Source organism: Salarias fasciatus, chromosome 1 (genome assembly GCF_902148845.1).
Source record: "Salarias fasciatus chromosome 1, fSalaFa1.1, whole genome shotgun sequence".
NCBI classification, from domain to species: Eukaryota; Metazoa; Chordata; class Actinopteri; order Blenniiformes; family Blenniidae; genus Salarias; species Salarias fasciatus.
The window spans coordinates 18,173,602-18,196,328 of NC_043745.1; the positions used below are offsets into that span (position 1 = coordinate 18,173,602).

The following is a 22,727-nucleotide window of genomic DNA, read 5'->3' on the forward strand; positions in this document are numbered from 1 at the left end:
CTACTGCATGTGCTTGGCCAGGGCTGCGATGAGCGCAGCACCTTTCCCGCTGCCTTCCTCTGATGGCAGGAAGGTCACGTCACACTGAGGAGCCAGAGCTCGGGTCGTCTCCTGGAGGATTCGAGAGAAACTACAAACAGAAAACAGAAAAATAATCAAAAAAATTTTTACAATGCTATTATTTTTGGTTAGTAACTCACTAGAGGTGAAATCAAAGACTCACTGGGGATGTAATTTGTAGAGCGTCCCATCTACCCCGACAGTGATGTTCAGACGGTCCAGTCCTCGGTTCTCTCGGATCTTATCGACGACTGCCGCCATTCCTGCCCCACACAGCTGAGCTGCACGGCGCGATATTGCTCCACATACCTACACAACAATGAAAACCTTTATCAATATTGCAACAGAAAACAATCTGTTGGAGCCACTGTTTGCTGACACAGACGAAATGCGCCACACAAAGCAGTGGAAAAACATTTCTCAACATCAAGCTGTGGTTGCAGCAGAGAGCGTGATTTTCTAGACATGACTTCAACTTTTAACCTCTTTCTAACAGTGGAGTCACTTTTGACAACAGTACAGAGAATAAAGGCACATACGTAAAAAAAAAAATGGAATATCATTTATTATGGTTTTTACACTTATTCCTACACTTAACATAAAAAATACAGAGATTAAAGCAAATTTAAATTTTGCTCCTGATAATTATGGTTCTTGGTATAAAAATGTAATTAAAAATTCAAATAAAAAAACTATCTAATCTTATGATATAATTAAATAATTTCAGTCATTTTTGTAAGACTTTTAACTTAGAATTATAGATAATGAAAAAGGTTGAAAATATTTCATTCTTTTGCAACGAATCAATAAAAATAGAGTCAATTCTTTGAAGAAAGATTCAACATAGTTATTCATTTAATTTTCGTGTTCAAGACTTACCTGGATGCATTCAAAAATAAAGCTTTCATATGTTTTAAATATTTGTATAAACATTTATTGGCTTTTATAAGCTTCTAAGATGTCATGCCTCTCAAGTGTCTCTCTGGTTTTTAATGTGAAGAAACAAAAGCCAGGATCTGAACGTGACTTGTAGAGACTTGGTGATGACCCAAAGACGACCAAGAAAGCACAGCCGGCCTGTTGCTCTGATTTCAATCAAAAGGCATCAAATGTGACCGAGCCCTGCCGGTCCGTCCTCTACCTCTTTGACAGTGATGATATCAACGCAGGTGCCTTCGAGTCCCATATGCTGCAGGATTGATCTGACCTGCAGGAGGGCCAGGCGGTCGCTGAAGGAAGACAAAACACAGACTTATGGGAAGGAAAAGTGCAGCTTCACACTGAAGCCTTTACTGATTTTTGGAAATATTTCAAAAGACGTGCATGATTACAATTTGAATCATGATCATGGATGTCGCAAACACTTCTCGGTTAATTTACAAATTATAAAGTTTGTAAAATAAATAAATAAAATTTCAGCCGAAATGTTGCACTGATGTTGCACAACAATTGTGCGTTTCTTGCAAAATAGTTGCAAGCAGCAAATATTTGAAGAACGTCTCATGCATGTGAGGAGGGAAGGGGAGCATGGAGAAAAGGCCCAAGAATGCAGACAGAGTCGAAACCAAGAGGAAAGATCAGCAAAGAAGAACCAGAACCAAAGTCTAAAGAAGAGCCAAGCATCAATTCAAGGTGAAACTAAACATTAGGAGAAATAAACAAACTGACAAGCCAGAGGGTTTCACACAAATACACAGAGGCACACAGGATCAGGCTGAAACACGCGGAGGATGGAGCAACAGGGTGTGTCAAGGCCAACAGCAGACACATTAGAACAGAGGAAGACAACCATGTACAGCCAGCTCTCAAAAGTACCAAACATCCTGTATCTTACCTCTCTATCTGAGACAGATATTTGGTCTCAAATATTCCAGGTGTTTTCAGAGCTTCACTGACGTATCCTTTGAACAGCAAACCTCTTATGGTCAGATTCAGCAATACCCGACGGACAATTTCACCTAAATACATCCCACTGGTCAGCTTTTCAAACCTGAGCACATATAAAATGAAAGCTTGTGCTTAGAGCTCTGGCAGAAAGAGCAACACACATGAGAATGATCCACACTGCCCAAAGGTGAAGTTAAATGTATAATCAGACCTTTGTTTTCCAGGGTTGATGGAGTTTTGGTCCACCTCGGTGTCGTCACTTGTCATGATATCGTCCAGAGTGCCATCGTCCCCGAGTCCGCCCCATTCTGTGTTTATACACATCTTTGAAAAGTCAGCATCACTGTGTTGCCCGTTTCCACCCTGGCCTTCCTGCAGACAACAAAATCAATAAAACTTTGCATAAATACTTTACTGATCAAGAACGACTGCAGCTCATTGACAAACTGAACGTTGTGACTTTAACCTTTTTCTCATCTCCGTCACGCAAGTCCTGAACTCCATTTGGTTTTCTCATATATTCTTTGGACTTTTCAATGTTCTTCACTTCTTCCATGTAACAAACGTTTGAGCCAGTTCCTGTTAAACACAATCAGATGCTTTATTTCTGCATTACATTAAAAATATGGACTTCTTTTAAAGGCTCCTGCTTAGAGGCAGATCCAACATCAAGAGAAGGAGAAATACACAAAAACAAGCATTATTATTCCAGTCTTTGATGTATCATCATTACTACAAACCAATCATGAACTTTCACTATTGATCTCAAACTGTGTGAAATAAAGAATCGTAAAGCTTCTCACCAGCGATCAGTGCGACCTGGCACTGCGGGTCTTCATAGGCGCAGCTCATCAGCGTGCCGACAGTGTCATTGACCAACGCCACAATGTCCAAGTCAAACTCCTGTAGGTGAGAGAGAGAGAGAGAGAGAGAGAGAGAGAGAGAGAGGTGTCAAAGCAAAGGACGCGCATGCAGGCACGCACATACACACAACACATTCAGGTCATCATTATTAAACTGTTAGCTCTGACTGAAGAATGTGATTAGATAGCAGAAGTTTACACATAAATGTACAAGGTTCAATTGAATTCAAGCTATGGCATGGTATAGATTTATTGTTTCTGTTGTTGTCTTTGCTTTATTGCTGTGAAATGATAAATAACATCAGAGAAAATGTACTGTAAAAGGATTATTTCACTCAGCAGTGTGCTGCTGTTCTGAATATCAGCTGTAATTATCTTAAGTGGCCTTATGCCTCCAACCACATCCCAGCTGTGCTGATGTCCAGGACAGCAGCACTCCCTCTCCTGCGATAACACATACAGTATATTATATATGATAAAGCTGTGCTGTAATTGGGCTCACATCGCGTCTCTTGATGGCCTCCCGAAGCATGTCGACAACGTCGTGTCCTTCACAGTTTGTGGCCTTGAAGCCTTTGGTCCAGCTCAACAAAGTGGCCTTCAGAACACACACGGGTTAAAAAATAAATAAATAAATTTAGAGAACATAATTTAGGGTTAGGCAAACTTGTTTATTTGTTTTATCATTTGAAATAAAATAAGTAAATCTGCTTAATCTGTGATATGAAGTGTTACAGTGTCAGCTGAATGCTTACTGTATCGAGAGCCGTCTGCTCACAGGGGAACGAGAAGGTGAAGCCTGCCGGAAGACGAGTGTTCTTCATCCCCATGTAGTCCAGGAAGTCGCCAACACACTGTGCCAAGTAGTCAAACAACTGGAGGAAACACAGAATAGAACAATTTAGAGAGTTTTTTTCTTTAAAGCAAACAGTCTAATTCTTTACAGCATTTTAAAGTTCATCGCTGATGCAAACTCAGTTTTATGTTTAATAATTAAAAGTGTGCTCTAAAGTGCTGTCGGTTTAGTTACGTCTCTCACCTCCTCTCCAGTTCCCTGCATTATCTCCAGAGGTATTTTGTAGATTTTGTGGTACAGTTTTGTGTTTTGCTGCAGGCCTTTTTTAAAATTCACCAGCATGGCTCTGAAGTTGGTTCCTCCCAAGTCTAAAGCCAGGTATTTCCCATGCTCTGGAGAAAAAAACTAAATATTAACCACATATATTCAGGAGCATAGAGGGATGAACTGATTATCGTGTCTTATATATTGGTTTCTGACCTGAGCCATCAGGTGTGCGATACACAAACGAGGGCAGCATCTTGACTTCAGAGGGACCGTCGGTCTTCAGGCCCGCCTGCAGCGCTGCCCTCATCCTGGCCTTGACCAGCTGCAGCTGCTCCCAGCTCAGTTTGAAGGAGTTCAGAGTCTCATCCACCTGGAATAACCGACCATGTTGAGCAGCTGTGTGTGTGAGCGGTGAGCTGTGTGGTTGTTACTGAGTTCTGGCGAAACTCTCACCTGTCGCTTCCTGGAGGCCAGGCGCTGAGCGACGGCTGACACCAGGGCTGCACCTTTGCTGCTGCCGCTCTCTGACAGGACAAATCTGACATGGCACTCAGGAAGCAGCCGCCGCACCACTTTATGGAGACGTTTGGGATACCTGACACACACAGCGGTGACAAACGCTGTAGCTTTCTCTCATCAATAACACTGATGTACTGTGTAGATATGTTAGAGTCCATAATCGTATTTAATTCGAACGAATATCTAAAACATGCAAGGTTGTACTGTTTTTAGTGGGTCAGTGTTGATAACTGCTTTTCTTTTTAGTTGCACACGCACACACAGAGAAACAGTAAAAATGTAGGCAGTAATGGGTTAATTAATGATCACTATTATAACATTTTGCACAGCTGTTGTGGATTCAGTCAACTTATTTGTTATATTATATATATTGTTATATATAGCTGAAGATCTGTAGAGCTCCATTTTCGCTCCTTCCTCTGAACAGACTTTTAGCGCTGGTCAAACCTGTTGTCTTCTGCCAAACCTTTTCTTTTTTTAAAAACACTGCGAATATTTGCATATTTTTAAGAACGCTGTGTGCTGCCTGTCAATCATTCACACAGCTCAGCAAACTGAGTCCCATTTACCAACTAACAAAAGTAGTATTAGTTTTAGGGACTAATCCATTTTAATTTTTGTTAATGTGGATACTGTTGCAAATTTTCCGATCTGCAGCAACTGAAAATATTCCATCCATCGATCCTCTGCACGACTTTTTCATCAGACCCAATCTAACAAACAGATTGCGAGTTCATCACAGGAAATACACAGACCATCATGCTTACAGGTGAAAATGAATCATAATGCATGTTTTTTGGCAGGATGAGACACATGAAGAAGATGCACGGCCATGCAGAAAGGCCCAGCCTGGATTTGAAGAACCTTTAACTCACTGACACTTTTGTAAAAGGTCCATTCACACTGCCAACGATGAAACGTGAGCTTTGGGGAGTGTTTCCATAGAAACTCACTGTGGGTGTGTCTTGTACACAGTTCCATCCACACCGATAGTGATCCTCAGCTCTCTGGTGTTACGGTTTTTCTGTATTCGGGTGAGGATGGCAGCCAGGCCTGCAGCCACCAGGTTTGAGGACCTGAAGGACACGATGGTGCTGATGTGTTGAACAGCGATGCAGTCGTCAGCTGATGGAGACAGGTTCAGAGACTCCAGTATCTCTCTGGTATGGCCCAGGCAATTTTTGTATCTGGAAGAAGAAAAAAAAACCATGACTGTTCTGCTTTGGGACGGTGCCAGTGAGACATGGTAGAATGAGATGAGCTTACTCCTCCATGGCCGCCACATGTGCAGTGGTGATCGTCCCTTTGGTCCTCAGCGCATTAGTCACACGTCCATCAAACAATAATCCCAGTTTAGCCATCTTTAAGACAACCAGCCGGACCAGCTCACCCAGATACATCCCGCTTACCATCTTCTCGAAGCTACAGTCAGGAAAAACAAGGACGAGACAAACCGAGGACATGAAGCTTCATAATGTGCCAGGCAGGTGATGCTGCATCATACACAAAGCTGGTTCCCTCACATTTGTTTTCCAGGGTTGATGGAGCAGGCATCCACCTCTCTGTCAAACTCTGTTATGTAATCATCCAGTGTCCCATCGTCTCCGAGGGCTCCCCATTCGGTGCTCACACACATTTGGCCCTCGTCTCCCTCCACAAGGTCAACGTGATTCAGCTGCTCCATGTAGCACGCATTGGTGCCAGAGCCTGAGAAACAGGACACACGCTGACTCATCACTATTAGCAGACGCTCTAGTTTTTCATCTTTTATTCAATATAATGTTTCTGTTGAAATTCATGGAAACACACAACTATAGATAGGCCTTTTGCATAAATCTCACAGGATAAACCACTAGAGGGAGCAGTGCATCAAGCAAAAGCTACTGTATAATCTAAAACAACATGGTCATTTCATTGTTGTGGGAAATGAAGAACATATTTATGCTGAAGCAAACGTGGATTTTTCTTTTCCAGTTTTCCTATCAATATCACAGTGTCTGTTCTTTTTAATTGCAATTTTTGACTTGCTGCATGGTTTGTAAGGGTGAACTTTGCAGAGGAGTGTACTTTGCAGTACAAAAATGCCAAAATAGCAGATATTTATTTTTACTCTACAGAGTTGCCCGAGTGTTGGTTGAAAGCAGTCCTCCAAAACCATGAGCATTATGAAAATGTTACTAAAGATGCATTAGTCTCTACTATTCATTCAGAATTTTATTGATTGAGCTGGAAGACTGAAAGCCACAAACTGCAGAGACGGAAATAAATAAATGTACTCACCGATGATCACTCCCACTTCACAGTTCTTGTCATCGAAGCCACAGGTCATCATGGTGGCCACAGTGTCGTTGACCATGGCTAAGATTTCCATGTCCATACCCTGCAGGGCAGATCACAGAGAGATGCACCAGGCAGGTATAGCAGGTGTGTTCTGTAAAGTCTGATACAATCAGACTGATACAGTAAGTCAACATATTTGCAGTACAGTGTGATCATACCCCTGTTCTTTTAATCGCCTGCCGGAGGGAGTCCACCACATCTTTCCCCTGTAGACCACGAACACTGAAGTCCTTGGTCCATTCTAATAAGAATCCCTATACACAGGAAAAAGGCGGTCAAGGTATGTCTATGAACTGTAGCTACGGGCAGCTGGATAGAGAGTGAGCGTCACACCTGATCCAAAGTGGGCTGCTCACAGGGAAAAGAAAACGTAAAAGCCAGAGGATGTTTCTTCTTCGGGTTGATGTTCTTCTCATGCATGAAGTCTTTCAGAGACTCTGAGACGTGGTCAAATAACTAGAAAGAGTCGGGCACACAGAGAAGACGAGTAGGAAACCTCTCATTTCCTTTTCTTTAATATGGAACTATCAAACTACGACTCCTCTCTCAACTTATCTACTCCAGTTTATTTCTTACCTCTGTTCCTCTTCCATTCAGCACCTCGTTCGGTATTGGGTAGGTCTTCTCCTCTATCTCCACCCCTCCCTTTCTAATCCCCTGGTCTTCTCTTACTTTAATTTGGAGAACCTTAAACTTTGAGCCTCCCAGATCCAGAGCCAGAAACTGTCCTTTCTCTGACAAAACACAGGAGAAATCTGTTATTGTGGATTCCAGAGGTGACGTAATGTTAAGTCTGTAATCAGTCTTTAATTGATGGGAAACCTGTTCCATCAGGAGTGGAGCGGACATGTGTGGGCAGCATCTTCACCGCCGCAGCCGCATTACTCTCAGCCGAAAGACCCTTCTTCATTTCAGCCTGGAAGCGAGCTGAGATGTCGTTTAACTGCTCGTCGTTCAGACGCATTTTATGCAGGAATCGGTCCACCTGGAAAAAATTATAAATACATATCAGGTGAGAGTCAGAGCAGAGGGAGAGCAGACTGGATCGCAACTGATGAAGCAGTTGGGAGTGAGGGCCCTTCTGTATGTGAGTTTGCATGTTCTCCCTGTAGCGTTTTGGGCTTTCTGGTCTCCATCCATCAATGATCTAATCGGCTTGGTCCTTCTCTGGAGAAAATCCCAGCTGCTGTGGGCGAGGGCAGGGCTCACCCCGGACAGGGCCAACACATATAGACAAACAACCATTCACTCTCACATTCACACCTCGGGGCAATTCAGAGTTACCAATTAACCTCACATAGTCTGGTTTCTTCACTATGAAAATTCCAGTTAAATTTCAAAAGATAAACTAAATGAAATTGAACCAAACAGATTAATTAAATTGTTCTTACATTTGTATTTTTTTTTTGCCAAATGTTTTATCTTTATTGCAAGTTCACCCTGTTGCTTTAACAGTCATCTCTGTCAAATAGCAAATAAACCTTTCAATGTTATTCTGTTTGACAGGAATCAGTTCAAGGTTTATTGAACTAATCATCAATCGTGCGTGGCAATAAGAGATTTGCTCTGCTCCGTTCAGGTGGTACACTCCCTCAGAAAAATCTCTCTTCCTGGAAGGAACCTACTGTATATCCATAAAGCCCTAAAAATAATCTGTTTGCACCATATGATAGAATAATTGAGTGTTTTTTTTTCCCAGAATGTTTGGTTGTGATCATGTTTCCATCGGGACAACTGTATTTGATCTCTCAGTCAGTCATATTTGGTCCAACTGCAGAACGAATCACAACATGTTTTATGGTTAGTTTATCTACCAACTTTAACATAGCTATAGGGCAGATTAAAACCATAGCTTATTGAACGATACCTTTGACCATCTCCATATAATGGAGAAGGTTGTGTGTGTCAAAATCTAAAGTTCAGCCCCACCCTCAATAGTTTAATGCTCTTTGGTGCTGTGTGTCCGAGTAACCTTTTATTTATGCTTGACTTGGAGTGCAGTGTTGCTCAGGAGAGCGTCAACACTTTGTTCTTGTGAGAACGTGTATTGTTGATCCAGTCTGCACTAAGAGGTGTAGAGAATGATGTTAATCAACACATGAGAATACACAAACGCAGGCATAGTCAATTATTAAAGGAGAATTATCATCTCATTATACTACAACAACATATTTTTAGATGCATACACATGAGCTAAATGCAGAAATGTCATTTTCTGAACAATACCCTAAATAGAAAAAAAAATGTCAGAAGTCGTTGTGTTGGTGCTGTAAGAGCAGAGCAATACCATTTGAGATCAAGCTTTTTCCCACATTTGTTTCAAGGAAAAGATGGAGTGCTTCACGTTCAGTTCAGAAATAAATTTCACCGCAGCTAGTGACAAAGTATTAAAGTATTCAAGAGTAGTCGTCATACAGCTCCTACCTTTTTCGTGGGGTTCTCCTGGAGTTTGGAGAAGAAAAAGGAAACCAGGTGAACAGCCAACATCTTGATCCACAAACCAGAACAACCTTCCAGATGTCTGTGATCGAGTCGGTGCACGGAGGAAACCGATCAATCGCTTTTCAAATGGACATCAGTGTTGAGTCAGAAACATGTTCATGTTCTGATGTTTTCTCCTTACAGTCGCTCTCTCGTTCCGTTAGTCCTTTTGTTCTGACTGACTGAGTCCACCGAGCACAGACAACCTCTGAACCGACTCAATCATTAACAGCAGACCAAACCCCTTTCTTCCCCGATGTCATCCGCTCTCATGGCCCATCCCGGACGCCTCTATCGTTCCGTCATAGCGTTTTTTTTTGTTTGTTTTTTTTTAACAAACCCGGGAGAAACCCAGCAAAATTCCAAAAGTTTGAACGATTTCTGCCTGATCCACTCAGCATGTCAGAAAAATAGTAAGAAAAGAGTAAAGATAGAAGAAATCCTACAATTCTTATCATCATCATAAAGTCCAAAAAAATAATAGATGTAATACGGGATGTAACCTGCACACAACACACTGCACAGATGAAATCAAGTTAAAAGAGCTTTTATTTACAAATGACACTATCTTCAAAAAAATATATAGAATTAGATTTTAAGTGCTGCACTCAAATCAAACTGTTCTGCGAACAGGCCAACACAACAAAAACACTACATGATGCACATGAGGTGCATAACAAAGAAAATCTGGATACTAGTGAAAAGTAAAGACTTACATCCCCACTTAGAATATAAATATGTAAAATAAATCAACAGTTCAAATCTTTTATATGTTACATGATGGCCTCATTCTGAAACAAAGCTTTAGATGGGAAACCGGCAGCTTCTGCTGCCTGAACTGAGAAAAACAAACTGAAGAAGAAAAAGAAAAGAAAGCTCAAAGAAGAAAGACAATGAAGATCATGAAAAATCTCTATTTCTGCCAAAGTTTGACCCTCTATTACAGCTGGAGAAGACAAGGTGTCTGTAGTGATGAAACATTTATCACAATGACTCATCGTTACGGGCTGATTTCTCCTGACCCCTGACACCGTCGGATCAGGAGATCGGTAGATACTAGATGGAGACTACTTTCCCAAGCATTAGACGGAAACGGGAGTTGAACCGAGCAGATACATGAGAATTCCACAGAAAAAGAGGTCATAGGTCACAGTTCACAGTTTGTCCATTTGTGTGTTAAATGAAAACATAAGAAGTGACACTTTAAACACAAAGTAACAAAGAAAATTAGCAAAAATTTTAAGCCAGTGGCCGTCCCTCGGTTGGTGAAGAGGATCAGTTTAAAAATCCATGGTTGGCGGTTTGATTCCTCCTCTTGTCCTGTTTATATGGAAGTTTGTTTCCTAGCAGCTGATACCAGAGGGGGGTGTGTGTGTTTGTGTTTGTGTGTGATCATGTATTGTATATTGAAGAAGTAAAGTCACAGTAAGACCTGAATCCAACACTCCAGCTGTTTCCAGCTGCGTTTCATTTCAGATGCAGGAGCTGAAAGCCGACTGCGGTGCTTTCAGTGATGAAAACAGTGGAGACGCCACCATGTTTCTTGCTTTGAGCGGTGAATAATTTCAAGCACATGCTTCGTAAGGCTTCTGTCAGATGCACAGTGATCATCGTCATCGCTTCTTCTTCTTCCTCCCTTTCCCTTTGTTGTCGTCGTCATTATCTCTGGACCACTCCTTCTGCAGCTGAAGGAGCAGACCAGGGGTCAGCAGCCCATCTTTGATAAGACGGCCGGCCAGAGAGTTGTCCATCGTCTGTCCCGGGCCCTTGTGTCCGCCATGATTTGCGGTTCTGCCCACGAAACCACTGCTGGTCTTTCCGCTGCCGCCGAGGGTCGGCGCGCGTCGGCCGCCCTGCGCCTGGACTGCGTCGGTTATGGTCGGGTCGGTGTTTTTGATGAGGCGGGTGATGTTTCTGACGCCCTCCTGGATGATGCCGTCCAGCTCCCGCTGGACATCTCGAATCAGAGCCGTATCTGGAAACATGTCCATGAAGCGATAGCTGTGGAGAGAGACGGCAACACATCAAACATGCATATATTATTTGTCCGTTTTCGATGATTTATTCCATCTGCTTCATTATTATTAGTAAGCTGAAGGTTACTCAGCATTATTCCATAAGTGTGACGGTGACAGTGCAGCGACAATCACTCAGAGATGTGGGACTGGGACGTCACCTTAGCCACAGATACAGGTCCAGCACGTCATGGACGGCCTCCAAGTGGACCAGATCTTTGATGTTTTTGGGAGGAGACAGCGGCCAGCTGACATGACGACAGACCCAGTCAAACGTCAGAGGTTCGTCTCGACTGAACTGACGGGCGAACTGAGGGAGAGAGAAATGGAGTGAGAGCTGAGCATGGCGGTGTTCCAAACTTAAAACATGAAAACCATCAAACACAACATTTCAAACAAACCTGAACCTTGTATTTATTTCCCTCTGGGACTAATACAATGTTCTATTTTATTCTATTCTGTTTATGACTGACTGTGAAATTTCTCCACATTGATAACCGAGACTCAGCCTTGAATTTCAAAGGTCGGTTGATCGTAGTTTTATTTGACTGCAAATCTTTTTTTATCGGTGTGCTATAACCATAAAACGAGGGTTCATGAGTACACCATCTATAAAACCTCAAATCACCTCCACTTGGCACAGACTCTAAAATAACTGAGTGGAATTCTTCTCTGGTCTGATAGTGGAACGGCCTCAGCAAGACGGTTAAAAGCAAATCTGACCAAATGTCAGTGACGACTGCGCCAAATGTGTTTTACTTCAGTTATAACCATCTTTCCAAAGTCAAACCCTTCATTGAAAAGTTCTTTTTTTTTGGTCCCCTTCCCTTAATGTATTTGCACCTCTCCTCATTTACACACAAACTCACGTGTGTCTCTCCTCACTCGTACCTTCAGGAAGGATGTGCAAACGAAAGGCTGTTTTTTGTTGATTGGAGCGGTGCAGAAGACGTAGCGGGACCTCAGGTTCAGCGGGATGTGCTGAATCATATCAGCCAGAAACTTGAAGTCGTCAATGTTGCAGACAAAATACAGACCGTCCACTTGAGAGAGGCTGACAAATATGTCCTGAGAAACAAAGAGAAAGAGACAGTGATTGATTCTTTACAAAAAAAAAATAATAATTGTGTTACTCTAATGTGTCCAAGACAAAAAGGTAGCAGAGAAAACGAATCAGCATGTGTACTCACAACCAGGTTGGATAACGTAGCGTCAGGCAGATGATAGGCAAACATCTCAATCTGCTCTGCAGTTGGATGCAGACCTGCAGTCTAGGGTGAACAGAGAGAAATTAATATCAATGCAAACATTTATGCACCATTCATGTGAGTTGATATGTGAAGCGATCACCTCGATGGGATCTACAGAGTGGCTGAGGATTTCCTTCAAGACGGGCAGATCATCTCTGTGCATCGTCGTAACTTCTCCCTCTTTAAACTTGGAAGAGAACCTGTGACGGAAAACCGTGGAACCGTGTTTAAAAAAAACAATCTGACAGAACTTGAAATGAGTATCTTCTGTCTTGTCTTCAGTTTTCCACTGTGGACAAAGAGGACGGACCTTCCTGCGCGGCCGGCGATCTGCAGAGCCTGAGACGTGCTGATGGTCTCCATCTGCTTCTCTCCTTTTTCGTTAATGTTGGGTTTGATCAGACTGTTGAAGATGATTCGCTTGATGCTCCTGGACAGAATACAACGGAGAAAAAGTCACGAAGAAAAATGCATAGTGGATCACACTATCAGCTCTGTAATAACCTCTACATTCCGCATGTCGCCCCCCATCTTCATTCTCTGTTCTCCATGAGCTCGTTTTTATTATCCGTTTCACTGGCTCTGAGTAAAGTCATTTTTTTAATGCTCCCCACAAGGATTACAATCATCTGTCTTAGGTCTTCTATCACAGGTTTGGATTTGCTGCCCTCTAGTGGGGAATCATCAATACATGCAGCAAAATCTATGAACTGCTGAAACAAATTGTATTTGAGAATACACTTCAACAGTAAAATAAACTTTACAGTCTAAATAAACTTTATATACCGGTAGTTACAAACATTTAAATAATAGAAAAACATCAATCTCAAAGTAATTCATACAGAAAAAGAAGATTCTGCTGTTTGTACTCACAAGTTGAGGCCCATGCCAATAGCGTCCGTTGCGACTAGTATCTTACAGGGGTCATCGGGGTCATTGAACTTCTTGGCCTGAGACAGTTTTGTGCCTGTTAATCACAGAACAACCAAATGTGAACAAATACATAACATTCAAAAAGGTTTTTAACTTCCATTTAAAGGGATACTTCAACATTTTGGCAAATCCGCCCATTTAGTGCAATTCCTTAGTCATTTCGAACAGCATACTTACTTTTTTTGTGAGGGCAAGCTGTTGTTTATTCAGAGGTGAGTCGGGGAAGGTTTTCGGGATGGACACAATGGAAGTGAATGGTATTTTTGCTTCCCCTCATCAAACTCACAATCCAACAACCCCAAGACACTTTGGTGGACACGTTTTAATCCGCCCATTCACTACGCTGTGAAATATTAATGCAAAATTACCAGATTGAGTTGTTTCTGCGAAGATTGCTAAGACGGAACTACTTACTAAACATGGCGTCTGGGCGTAGTGATTTCAAAAGAAAAAGTAGTTCCCAGTATTTGCTTCAGTGTCGTAACGCTACAATATTATTTGTTGGTGTTCCACAGCGTAGCGAATGTGCGGATTATAACGTGTCCACCAAAGTGTTTCGGGGTTGTTGGATTTTGTATTTGATGAGTTTGACAAGGGGAACCAAAAATACCATTCACTTCCATTGTGTCCGTCCCGAAAACCTTCACCGACTCACCTCTGAATAAACAACAGCTCGCGCTCACAAAAAAAGTAAGCATGCTGTTCCAAATGACTAAGGAATTGCGCTAAATGGGCCAATTTGCCAAAATGTTGAAGTATCACTTTAATAATAGATTTTTGCAGCAGTCGTGATGGGATCAGATAATCTGGATATTCTCACTGAGGACTAACTTTACAGCTCTACAGAAACCAACCAAACATTTCATTGGTAAGTGTACCTGGAGGCAAACTCCCATAAATGACGGCACATTCCTGTCCTCTGGCCTCAATCTGCCTGCTCAGAGAGTAGATGTCGTTTTTGCTGAAGCACACAATGCAGTCTCCTGGCCTCAGGTTATCCAGAGACTCCACCGCCTGGTCCAGGATGGAGAACGGGGTCAGGCGCTGGTAGTTGTGGACCTGAAGAGAAGCAGACCGTGGATCAGAGGAGAGCGGACGGAGCGAGCATCCAGCGTCCTGCGACGCGCAGCCTCACCTCCACCTCCTCTCCTGTGGTGAACATCAGCTCCCTGATGAAGTCCACAGCCGCTGGTTCCCCACAGATATGGATCTCCTCGGCGCAGAGGCCTACACCGATACACAGCGGTGGAAGAATACTGTTGAAGGACGACGTATCGAGTGTCCTGCGTGTGCTTTTTGTGTGAGTGTATGTTACAAACCCAGCAGCGCTCTGGTCCAGGCCCAGCCTCTGGAGGTATCCCGGATCATTTGGATTTCATCAATTACAGCCACCTCGTCTGTTGATGCATCAAAATATAAACGGATATGGTAAATGTAAATCCTCTCATCAATCAGGAAAAATTAATCATAAATCAGTGGATTTTTTTCTCCACAAACTGGCATGACTTTAAGATAACAGACCCACAAAATGTGAAAAAACAGCAACGTCACATTAAATACACCCGGCAGCCTCATCCCAACGAAGAACCAACACATGTGGAGACAACTGTTCTCACAACATTATATCCATTATAACCCTAACATTAACCCTAACCCATTGTATTATAGATCCCTGGCAAAATAACAAGGACATGACAGAAAGGATCTCTATACATATCAAACACTTCGTTATATACTGTTGACTGTAAACTACTGCATGTGTTTTTTTAGGGGACAATCATTATAATATCACAGAAATGTGTCAGACAGGAATGGCCAAAATGATTCAGAAAGAGATCAAACAAAAGTCAACCTGAGTTTAAGGCAGGACTGTGTACAATAGGCAGTTCAGTCATCTAGAGTGAAATTGTGTATTCTCAACAAAAACAAAACAAAACTTTACCATTCAACAGCTCGCTTTTACCAGCAGTTGTCACAACTTACCCAAGACTTAATTTGATTTGTGACAAAGGAATTTCACATTTCTAAAATTAACGTTAATCAAAAGTTATTAAAGTAATGAAAAGTTGAATCACAACGACAAAGAGCTGAAGTGGATTTCCTGCCATCAACGTTCAGAAAGGGGGGCTTCGTCTCGTTTTCGTCATACACGCTGAATTCACTCACAAGGCGTGGTGACGCTGCACATCTCGATGGTGCACGCCACGTGGCCAGCTGCTCGACCCTCCAGGTCCACGAAGGTCCTCTCCTCTCCTGTGACCAGGTCACAAGGCACACCCTGGCAGCGAGAGGCACACGGTGGAACACAGATGTGAACACAAGAAAAAGATAAATTAATACAGACCTGTCTGTTGGCAAGCTGGACTTCAATTCACAAATAGACCTTTTCAAAACAAATTATCTTGTGTTTTCTTTATTTCACATATCGTTTATTTATTCATGAGCCAAGAATGTTGAGTAACTGCCTCTAAAGTCATGCAATGCTTCATGACACACACACACACACTAATATATATACATACGAGGGTGGACCCAAAAGAATCCAGAATTTGACTAACTTTTTATTTCTGACATTTCAAAATAAAACATCACTGTCGCCTTCAAAATAATCTCCATCGGCATTAATGCAGCGCTCCAGCCATGTCTCCCACTTCACGAATGCGTCGTCAGACCCATGCGTAATTGTGCCATTTTTTGCCGGCTGCAATTTTTCTGTCACCTCGTCCACATCTGCAAACCGCTGTCCCTTCAGCTCCTTCTTCAACTTGGGGAACAAGAAAAAGTCACTCGAGGCTACATCTGGCGAATAAGGCGGATGGGAGAGGAGATTCATCTCATTCTTCGCCAGAAACTGCATGACGCGCAGCGCCGTGTCCACTGGCGCTCTGTGGTGGTGGATCAACCGGGCTCCACTCCGCCACTACGCGGGCCGCTTCCTCCTCACATCCTCACAGAGCCGTCTGAGGACTTCCATGTAGTAGTCCTGATTTACAGTCTGACCTGGAGGGACAGACTCGCTGTGGACGATACTCTGGACAGCGAAGAAGCAGCTCAGCATTGTTTTCACTGCTGAGCGGACCTGACGCGCCGACATCTGGCCCTTTTTAAACCACCCGAACCACTCATGGACCTGAGTCTTCCCCAGAGCATCATCCTTGTAGGCTTGCTGCAACAAGGTGAGTGTTTCTGCTGCTGTTTTTTCCCAGCAAAAAGCAGAAATTAATCTTTGCGCGCTGCTCTGGCTTCCCAGTCAATGTCGCCATTTTGGAAAAAAATCGCAGACCGCCACTGCACTCTGTTGCTATAAATAGCGCCTGACAGGCGTCAGTGTCACTCTCGGAGCTCAGATTTCTCACAGATGTGCATGAGGCTTACCTGCAGCACATCTGACGGCCAGAAGTCGGAACTCATTATTATTATTGTTTTCTGACCAAATTCCGGTTTCTTTTGGGTACCTCCTCGTATATATGAAAAAGATGATTAACAGCAGTAAAAAGGCACGTACAGCATTGTTGCTCTTTTCAAAAATCTCGTGAGCCAGCAGCTTGAGAGGTCCGCAGTAAACTCCAGACTTGGCAGTCAAGTAGCGCTGGATGGCATGGTATGTTTTACCACTGTTGGTGGGCCCAGCGTGGAAAATGATCTTCCTCTGGATGGCTCGAGCCTCAGGGTACCTAAGAAACACATATTTAGTTCAGTATCACAGACTGCATCAGTTATTCCAGATAATTTAACACTGGCTGCTACTGGATGGTGATACTCTGGAAGTGCCGGGGTTCACTGTGATGAGCACTAAATAAGACTGCTCTATTTCAGGATGCAGCAGCCCACAGAAGGAAAACCCAGCGTGACAACATGATGGACCCCAGCTGAGCGCCAGCTTCAGGTTGGTGTCTGATCTATGAGGTGTGACGCCGTTAAACGTACCAGTTAGCAGGGACTCGGAGGTCAGAGATCTTCCTCAGGTCATCCATGCAGTCTAACATGGGGAAAATCTGCTTGGCATGACGCATGAAATATGGATAGATGTCATCGACATGACCTTTAACAAAAAGAAAAGACATTTGACAGCAAATTAGTTTTTCCTCTAAGGACGATAACTATTCATCGACGTCGCGGCAGGACAGACCTGCTCCGCAGCAGATGTCGCTGAGGATGATGTGCAGGTCAGCGGGGAGAGACTGCATCTCAAGGACAAACTTCCTGAAGCTGATGAAGGCCTGATGAAACAGACGAGCTGTTTCCACACAGAGAAACACAAGTCTGTCATAAACCTTCAAGAAAAACCACCAAAACAGGTTTGCTGTGTTGTTCAAGCAACATCCTGCAGACAGATCATTTCAAACCACAGGTCTTGTGCCTCTTCTGGGGAGGATTCTATTTTTATTAGATAGTATATAGTAGTAGTTGATGTTGGATTTTATTCCACAGGCCAAAAACAGGCACGTGAGCTTATTAGATAGACCCTGGGTGTGAATGACAATGTGTGTGGTTGTCTGCGTCTCTGTTTGCCCTGTGTGTGCTGCCCTGCCCTGCCCAGCGTCCTGTGACCCTGAACAGGATAAAGCAGTATCGAAGATTGACGGATGACTTGTTACATTTTCATGTTGATAAAGTTCATCATACTCTTAAGAGCAAGCTGTGAGCAGTGATTTCATTTAATGGAAGCTTGGTCTGTCACATTGTAGAGCTTAACAGAAATAAAAACTGTGAAATGTACTTGAGAAAGATGTTCAGAAACACTTTAAAAGAAGTGAATAGTATTTGGGAAAACACTAAAAGAAAGATGTATTTATTCACCGTCCAGGCCTTGATCTGCTGCCAGCCTCTGCATCTCCTTCCTTTTATAAAACCGGTTTAAAACTTTAAGCAGTTCATCTGAATGACAGAGGGGCGGAGGGGGAAGACAAGTTAAAATCAAATCTACAGGACGATTTGTGCGATCTACGGATTGCGCTGCGCAAATACTGTATCGGTTATTTGCGCAAAAGATCCGTCGATCTCGTAGTGCATTTTAGCAATACAGGCTAGCATGCAATGGTCACATTTTACATCGACAGAATCCTCCTAATCACTAACGTTAGTAAGGATCCATTATTTGCGCAGCGCAATCTGAATATCGCATCAATCAATCATCCAAAAACACAGACCAGCACTGTAACACACCGGTAGAATCAGCATAAAACACGTAAGGATGAACTTCACCTGATAAAGTGTCAAGTAAAAGAAGTTAGGTCTTTTAACTCTGAGCCTGGGGCATTTCACTCACTTTTATCGAGCGCCTGGGTCAGCTCGGCTCCCACAGCCCCGTCTGCGGTGCTGTCGGTCTTCAGGGACAAGGGGACAAACAGTGAGGTGTCTGGAGGTTTGGGAGAGGAGCTGTTGGAGGACACGTTTCTGCTGCAGACAGCAGGAGCAGCCCGATGCGGTGGGTGTAGCAAGCTGGACGGAGGAGACACATGACAGCCGCCGGTGGAGGAGCGAGCCGTCCGGGTGTGAATGTGGCGCCGGAGCCGAGAAAGCAGGTACACGCAGCGGTTCACAGACATCACGGTGTCCAGCGTCTGTGGGTCACCTTCGGGAAACCTGCGGTTACTGAGGCTTCATAGTGTTTATTCGAGTCGAAATGTGTAGAACACCAGCTCCAGAGGACGGTCAACACACTGGGCTTCCTACAACGTGCGGTAGGACCAGCTGTCATGTGGCCTCCTACATATTTGCCTGTCTAAAAGTAGTTCAAAAGCTACAATTTGCGTCAAATTTTGAGAATAAACCTCTTGTTAAATCCTCAGAATACTTGAATAATGATTTATTAAGCTAACTGTCAACCGTTTAAAAATTTAGGTGAGCTTATTTAAATTTAATTATAGTCAGGCAAAACTAAGACCTCAACAATATGACTTTTCAAAAATCGTCTATTATGTGAAAAGGTCTCACTCTTCCATGAAAATTGAGTCCAGTTTTTTTTAATCGTCGGTGCGCTTCAGACACAAGATGATGAAACGATCTCTGAAAGTTACTGAAAATGTGAGGTTATAAAACGCCATGCCTCTGACTTATCTATAAACAAGATTTTTTACAAGACATTAAAGCATATGGATGAAAATCATAAACAAAAAGCACACTTTTGACAATATTCAAAATCATGGATGCATCTAAAAAGAGGATTTCATTATAAAGCCACTGTACCGTATATATTGTATTTTCTTGTGTGCTGTACAAACCGAAATGAGTGTATTTCTCTCTTTGTGGTTACATACAATCAGTGAAATTGATAAAAGAAATATGGAAAAATAAATAAATAAAATTCTTAACAATGAATCTGCCTTTCATCCTGTAGAATGGTATCTGCATCATCCTCAAGCTTTGGTCCTGGGGGTTTCAGGGTTCTGCAGTTCCTGGGACTGTTCTACTCTGGACCGGGCTTCAGATGACCCTGGGATCAGCTGTAGAAACTCTCCTATAGGACCTCCAAACTATAGTTTGGAGGTCCTATATTGCATGTTGTTTTTTTTTTTTTCAATTTACATATCAAGGTGAATTCCATTCATCTTAATCCACACAAGAAACTGTCAAGCAACACTGAATTTGATTGTATGTGAATGAAATAATGAACTGGCAATGTGGGATTGTTGGGTTTCTAGTAAAAGTGCCACTTGTTAGCAATGTTATAGCAGTATTTGAATAGAACCGTCTTGACTTGATATAACCCTCAGAGGTCAGTTTAATTTTACTACCTATGAAGTTACCAAGGAAAAAAATGTCAATTTCCAACTTACTGATATGAAAAACTTTTTACAGGAGTTACTCCGGCAAAACATAAGTGCTGCACAAACCTGAAAGAAGAAAAGGAAAAAAAACATTTGACGATTTTCTGGAGTGCATTGGCTATCTTGATACATCTTGCAATATCAGTGCTTGCCGAATATACAGCAGTGGTCATTCAATGAAACTCACTGTACAGGTTCTGAAAAATCCAGAATTTTATTAGCGCAAATGGACAGGAAGTGCAAACTTCCACATAAATAAAAATTAGAGAGGTTTTATGGGAAATAGCACACAATAATAACAATGAAAAACTAACAGTGAGTAACGATGATAACAGTCAGGGTAAGATGTATGTATTTGCAGCATTCACACGTACATGCAGCATGGTGATTGTGTACATGGCTTTCCACTGGCTCAATAATTTTTCAATTCTCAAATATGGTATGTGTAATAAGATCTGGATTGCTTTGTTTGACTTTTTGATGTTTCAAGTGACTGAAGAATTGTCTGTCTGATATATGTAATAACCAGTAGTATCAGTGTTACATTGATGAGACTGAATACTGAAGCATGGACAGAATTTTAATGATCCTTTCAACTCCAGCTTTGTTTTTCAAACAGTGTTTAGTCTTTATAATAGTCTTTCATGAAGCTGAACTGCCCTTTGTGGTTGTTGTATCTTATCTTAAGCCTGAGGTCAGAGTCCATGACAAGTTTTCTGGCTTTATGTGTGCTTTTTAGCCTAAAAGCTGAGAAGGACTGATTATAAATTTGGCTCAAAAAATAGGATTTTTATTCTTAGCAGGAAATTTAAATGTTGAGATTCTTAAAAACAAAAGGGCAGAATTCTTTGATAAGTGCAATGCAAATCTACAACTTGTAGCACAGATAGTCATTTTTCAAAAACAAATGCAATCTGTTTTGTGTCAAAATCCATTTTACTGTAAATAATTGCTGTTGCATCAGTAATTGGATTTGTATTTATTCACAGCTTTATACCCACAATTTTGCAACTATCTGAATCATTTACCTGATATTTAGCCCAGCCACTGTCTGTCTCAATATTCCAGTTGTCACTGGCCTTTCCATAAAATTTTTTGTTGCTCATCTATAGTTTTAAAACTTGCTCCATTTGTCATGAAACAGTCTTTTGGACATATGTTTTCCAAATAGATGTTTCAGAAGTTCTGTAACAAGGACCGGTGAATGAAGCGGAAAGAAAAATATCAAAAACGAATTGCTGAATTGTATCTTTTTTTCTTGATTTGATGAGAACCAGCTCACTTGCATTTGTTTTCTTTACCCTCCCACCATCAGAATCAAATAAATGCATTAAGTCAGACTTTTTCACATTTATTTAAAGTCATTTTAAAGACCCCACAAAGTGAAAAATCAATTTTTTCACCATTGACATGGATCTAAAACCCACCACCAGACCAGAAAGTGTTGCTGATGAAATTCCTACCGGCTCGAAGGCTTTGGACAGCTTGGTCCGAGAGAACAGTCACTGGCTCATATTTGGAAAAATTCACCGTGAAGATAATATCAAATCATCAAGTTGAAGTCAAACTCAAAGGAAAAGAACACATTCAGAGGACGTTCTGTATAAATCTGCTTTATTCATGATTCAATTTTGCTATATATTTGGGTTTGGTGTATATATACACATATTATAATACACACACACGCGCACACACTCACATCCACACAATGGCATGAATAGACATTGTGTAAAGATAAACATGCAGTAGATAAGACAGGAAAAGACAGTTTGGGCTTTGGGTGTTTCTTCATAACCTCTGACAGTGTTTTAAAGTAAACCGAACTAATCTCACCTGCCCAGAAAAAAAAAAGAACAGTAAATACATCCAATAGACAAGAAGAAACAAAAGGATAGAAAGCATTGCTCACAAAAATAAATTACACTGTTCCCAAACAAAAGAAGCCCAGATTTACAAGGCCAACACCAGTGTGAAGGAACAAAAGAGAGAAGAAAAAAAAACCTGACGTGGAAATCGTCCTGTTAAGACAGATTTCAGGAAAGCTTTGTGACATGAACCGCGAATGAAGGTGACAAACAGTAACAGGCATCGTCCTCGTGAGGTGAAATTAAAACATCTTTAAATGACATTACAATTCGTTAGAGTCAGGAGCGCTCGGGAGTGAAATCGTCCTCGGTGAGCATCAGGCTCATCAACACAAAGTCAAGCATCGGAGGGGAAAAGTGCAAAAACTGGCCAGAGATCAGAGCTGAGGGGCGACGTAGCCCCACGCGAGCCGAGAACAATGTCTTTAAAGCGGGGCCGAGTATCACAGTGAAACCTTGATGGACTGAACAGTGTGTCGTTACTGAATCCCTCCCAGTGCTCGGAGAGGCAGACGCCAGCCGCTTCTCACTTTAGTGTTCAGAAAACAGCAGAGAAGCGCGTTCTTGAAATGCTGCACATATGAAGAAGATGAGACTTGAGGCAAAAAAATAACACACGCGCGCGCACACACACACACACACACACACACACACACACACACAAAATGCAGCCTGCTGGTT

General features: G+C 42.2%; 2 protein-coding genes and 1 long non-coding RNA gene across 8 annotated transcripts; 1 reads left to right on the plus strand and 2 right to left on the minus strand.

Annotated features, from left to right (window-relative positions):
* Positions 1–9,219, minus strand: LOC115390953 (putative hexokinase HKDC1). Of its 6 annotated transcripts, none has more exons than XM_030095049.1 (21): positions 9,157–9,219; positions 7,555–7,717; positions 7,309–7,466; positions 7,066–7,188; positions 6,891–6,986; positions 6,673–6,772; positions 5,916–6,099; positions 5,659–5,814; positions 5,346–5,579; positions 4,327–4,468; positions 4,087–4,243; positions 3,850–3,998; positions 3,566–3,685; positions 3,313–3,408; positions 2,751–2,850; positions 2,478–2,526; positions 2,159–2,290; positions 1,895–2,050; positions 1,202–1,289; positions 224–369; positions 1–130 (listed from the first exon to the last, which is right to left on the minus strand). In XM_030095049.1, the coding sequence occupies exons 1-21, from the start codon at positions 9,217–9,219 to the stop codon at positions 1–3; spliced, it is 2,742 nt and encodes a 913-aa protein (XP_029950909.1). The 6 variants fall into 6 exon arrangements, with proteins under 6 accessions (XP_029950909.1, XP_029950894.1, XP_029950901.1 ...); XM_030095034.1 differs by having other exon boundaries at positions 2,159–2,319; positions 2,447–2,526; XM_030095041.1 differs by having other exon boundaries at positions 2,159–2,271; positions 2,414–2,526.
* On the plus strand, positions 4,055–22,440 carry LOC115391049 (uncharacterized). Its single transcript, XR_003931719.1, has 3 exons — positions 4,055–4,064; positions 16,462–16,470; positions 22,362–22,440. It is a non-coding gene; the product is annotated as an uncharacterized LOC115391049 (long non-coding RNA).
* supv3l1 (SUV3-like helicase) lies at positions 9,751–19,078 on the minus strand. Its single transcript, XM_030095068.1, has 16 exons — positions 18,681–19,078; positions 18,212–18,289; positions 17,541–17,648; positions 17,339–17,453; positions 16,917–17,085; positions 15,578–15,689; positions 14,731–14,808; positions 14,547–14,638; positions 14,290–14,470; positions 13,352–13,445; positions 12,789–12,908; positions 12,579–12,678; positions 12,419–12,499; positions 12,120–12,296; positions 11,390–11,538; positions 9,751–11,214 (listed from the first exon to the last, which is right to left on the minus strand). Exons 1-16 carry the CDS (start codon positions 18,958–18,960, stop codon positions 10,827–10,829), a joined length of 2,322 nt encoding a protein of 773 aa, XP_029950928.1. The 5' UTR covers positions 18,961–19,078; the 3' UTR covers positions 9,751–10,826.
* Positions 22,441–22,727: the final 287 nt, after the last annotated feature.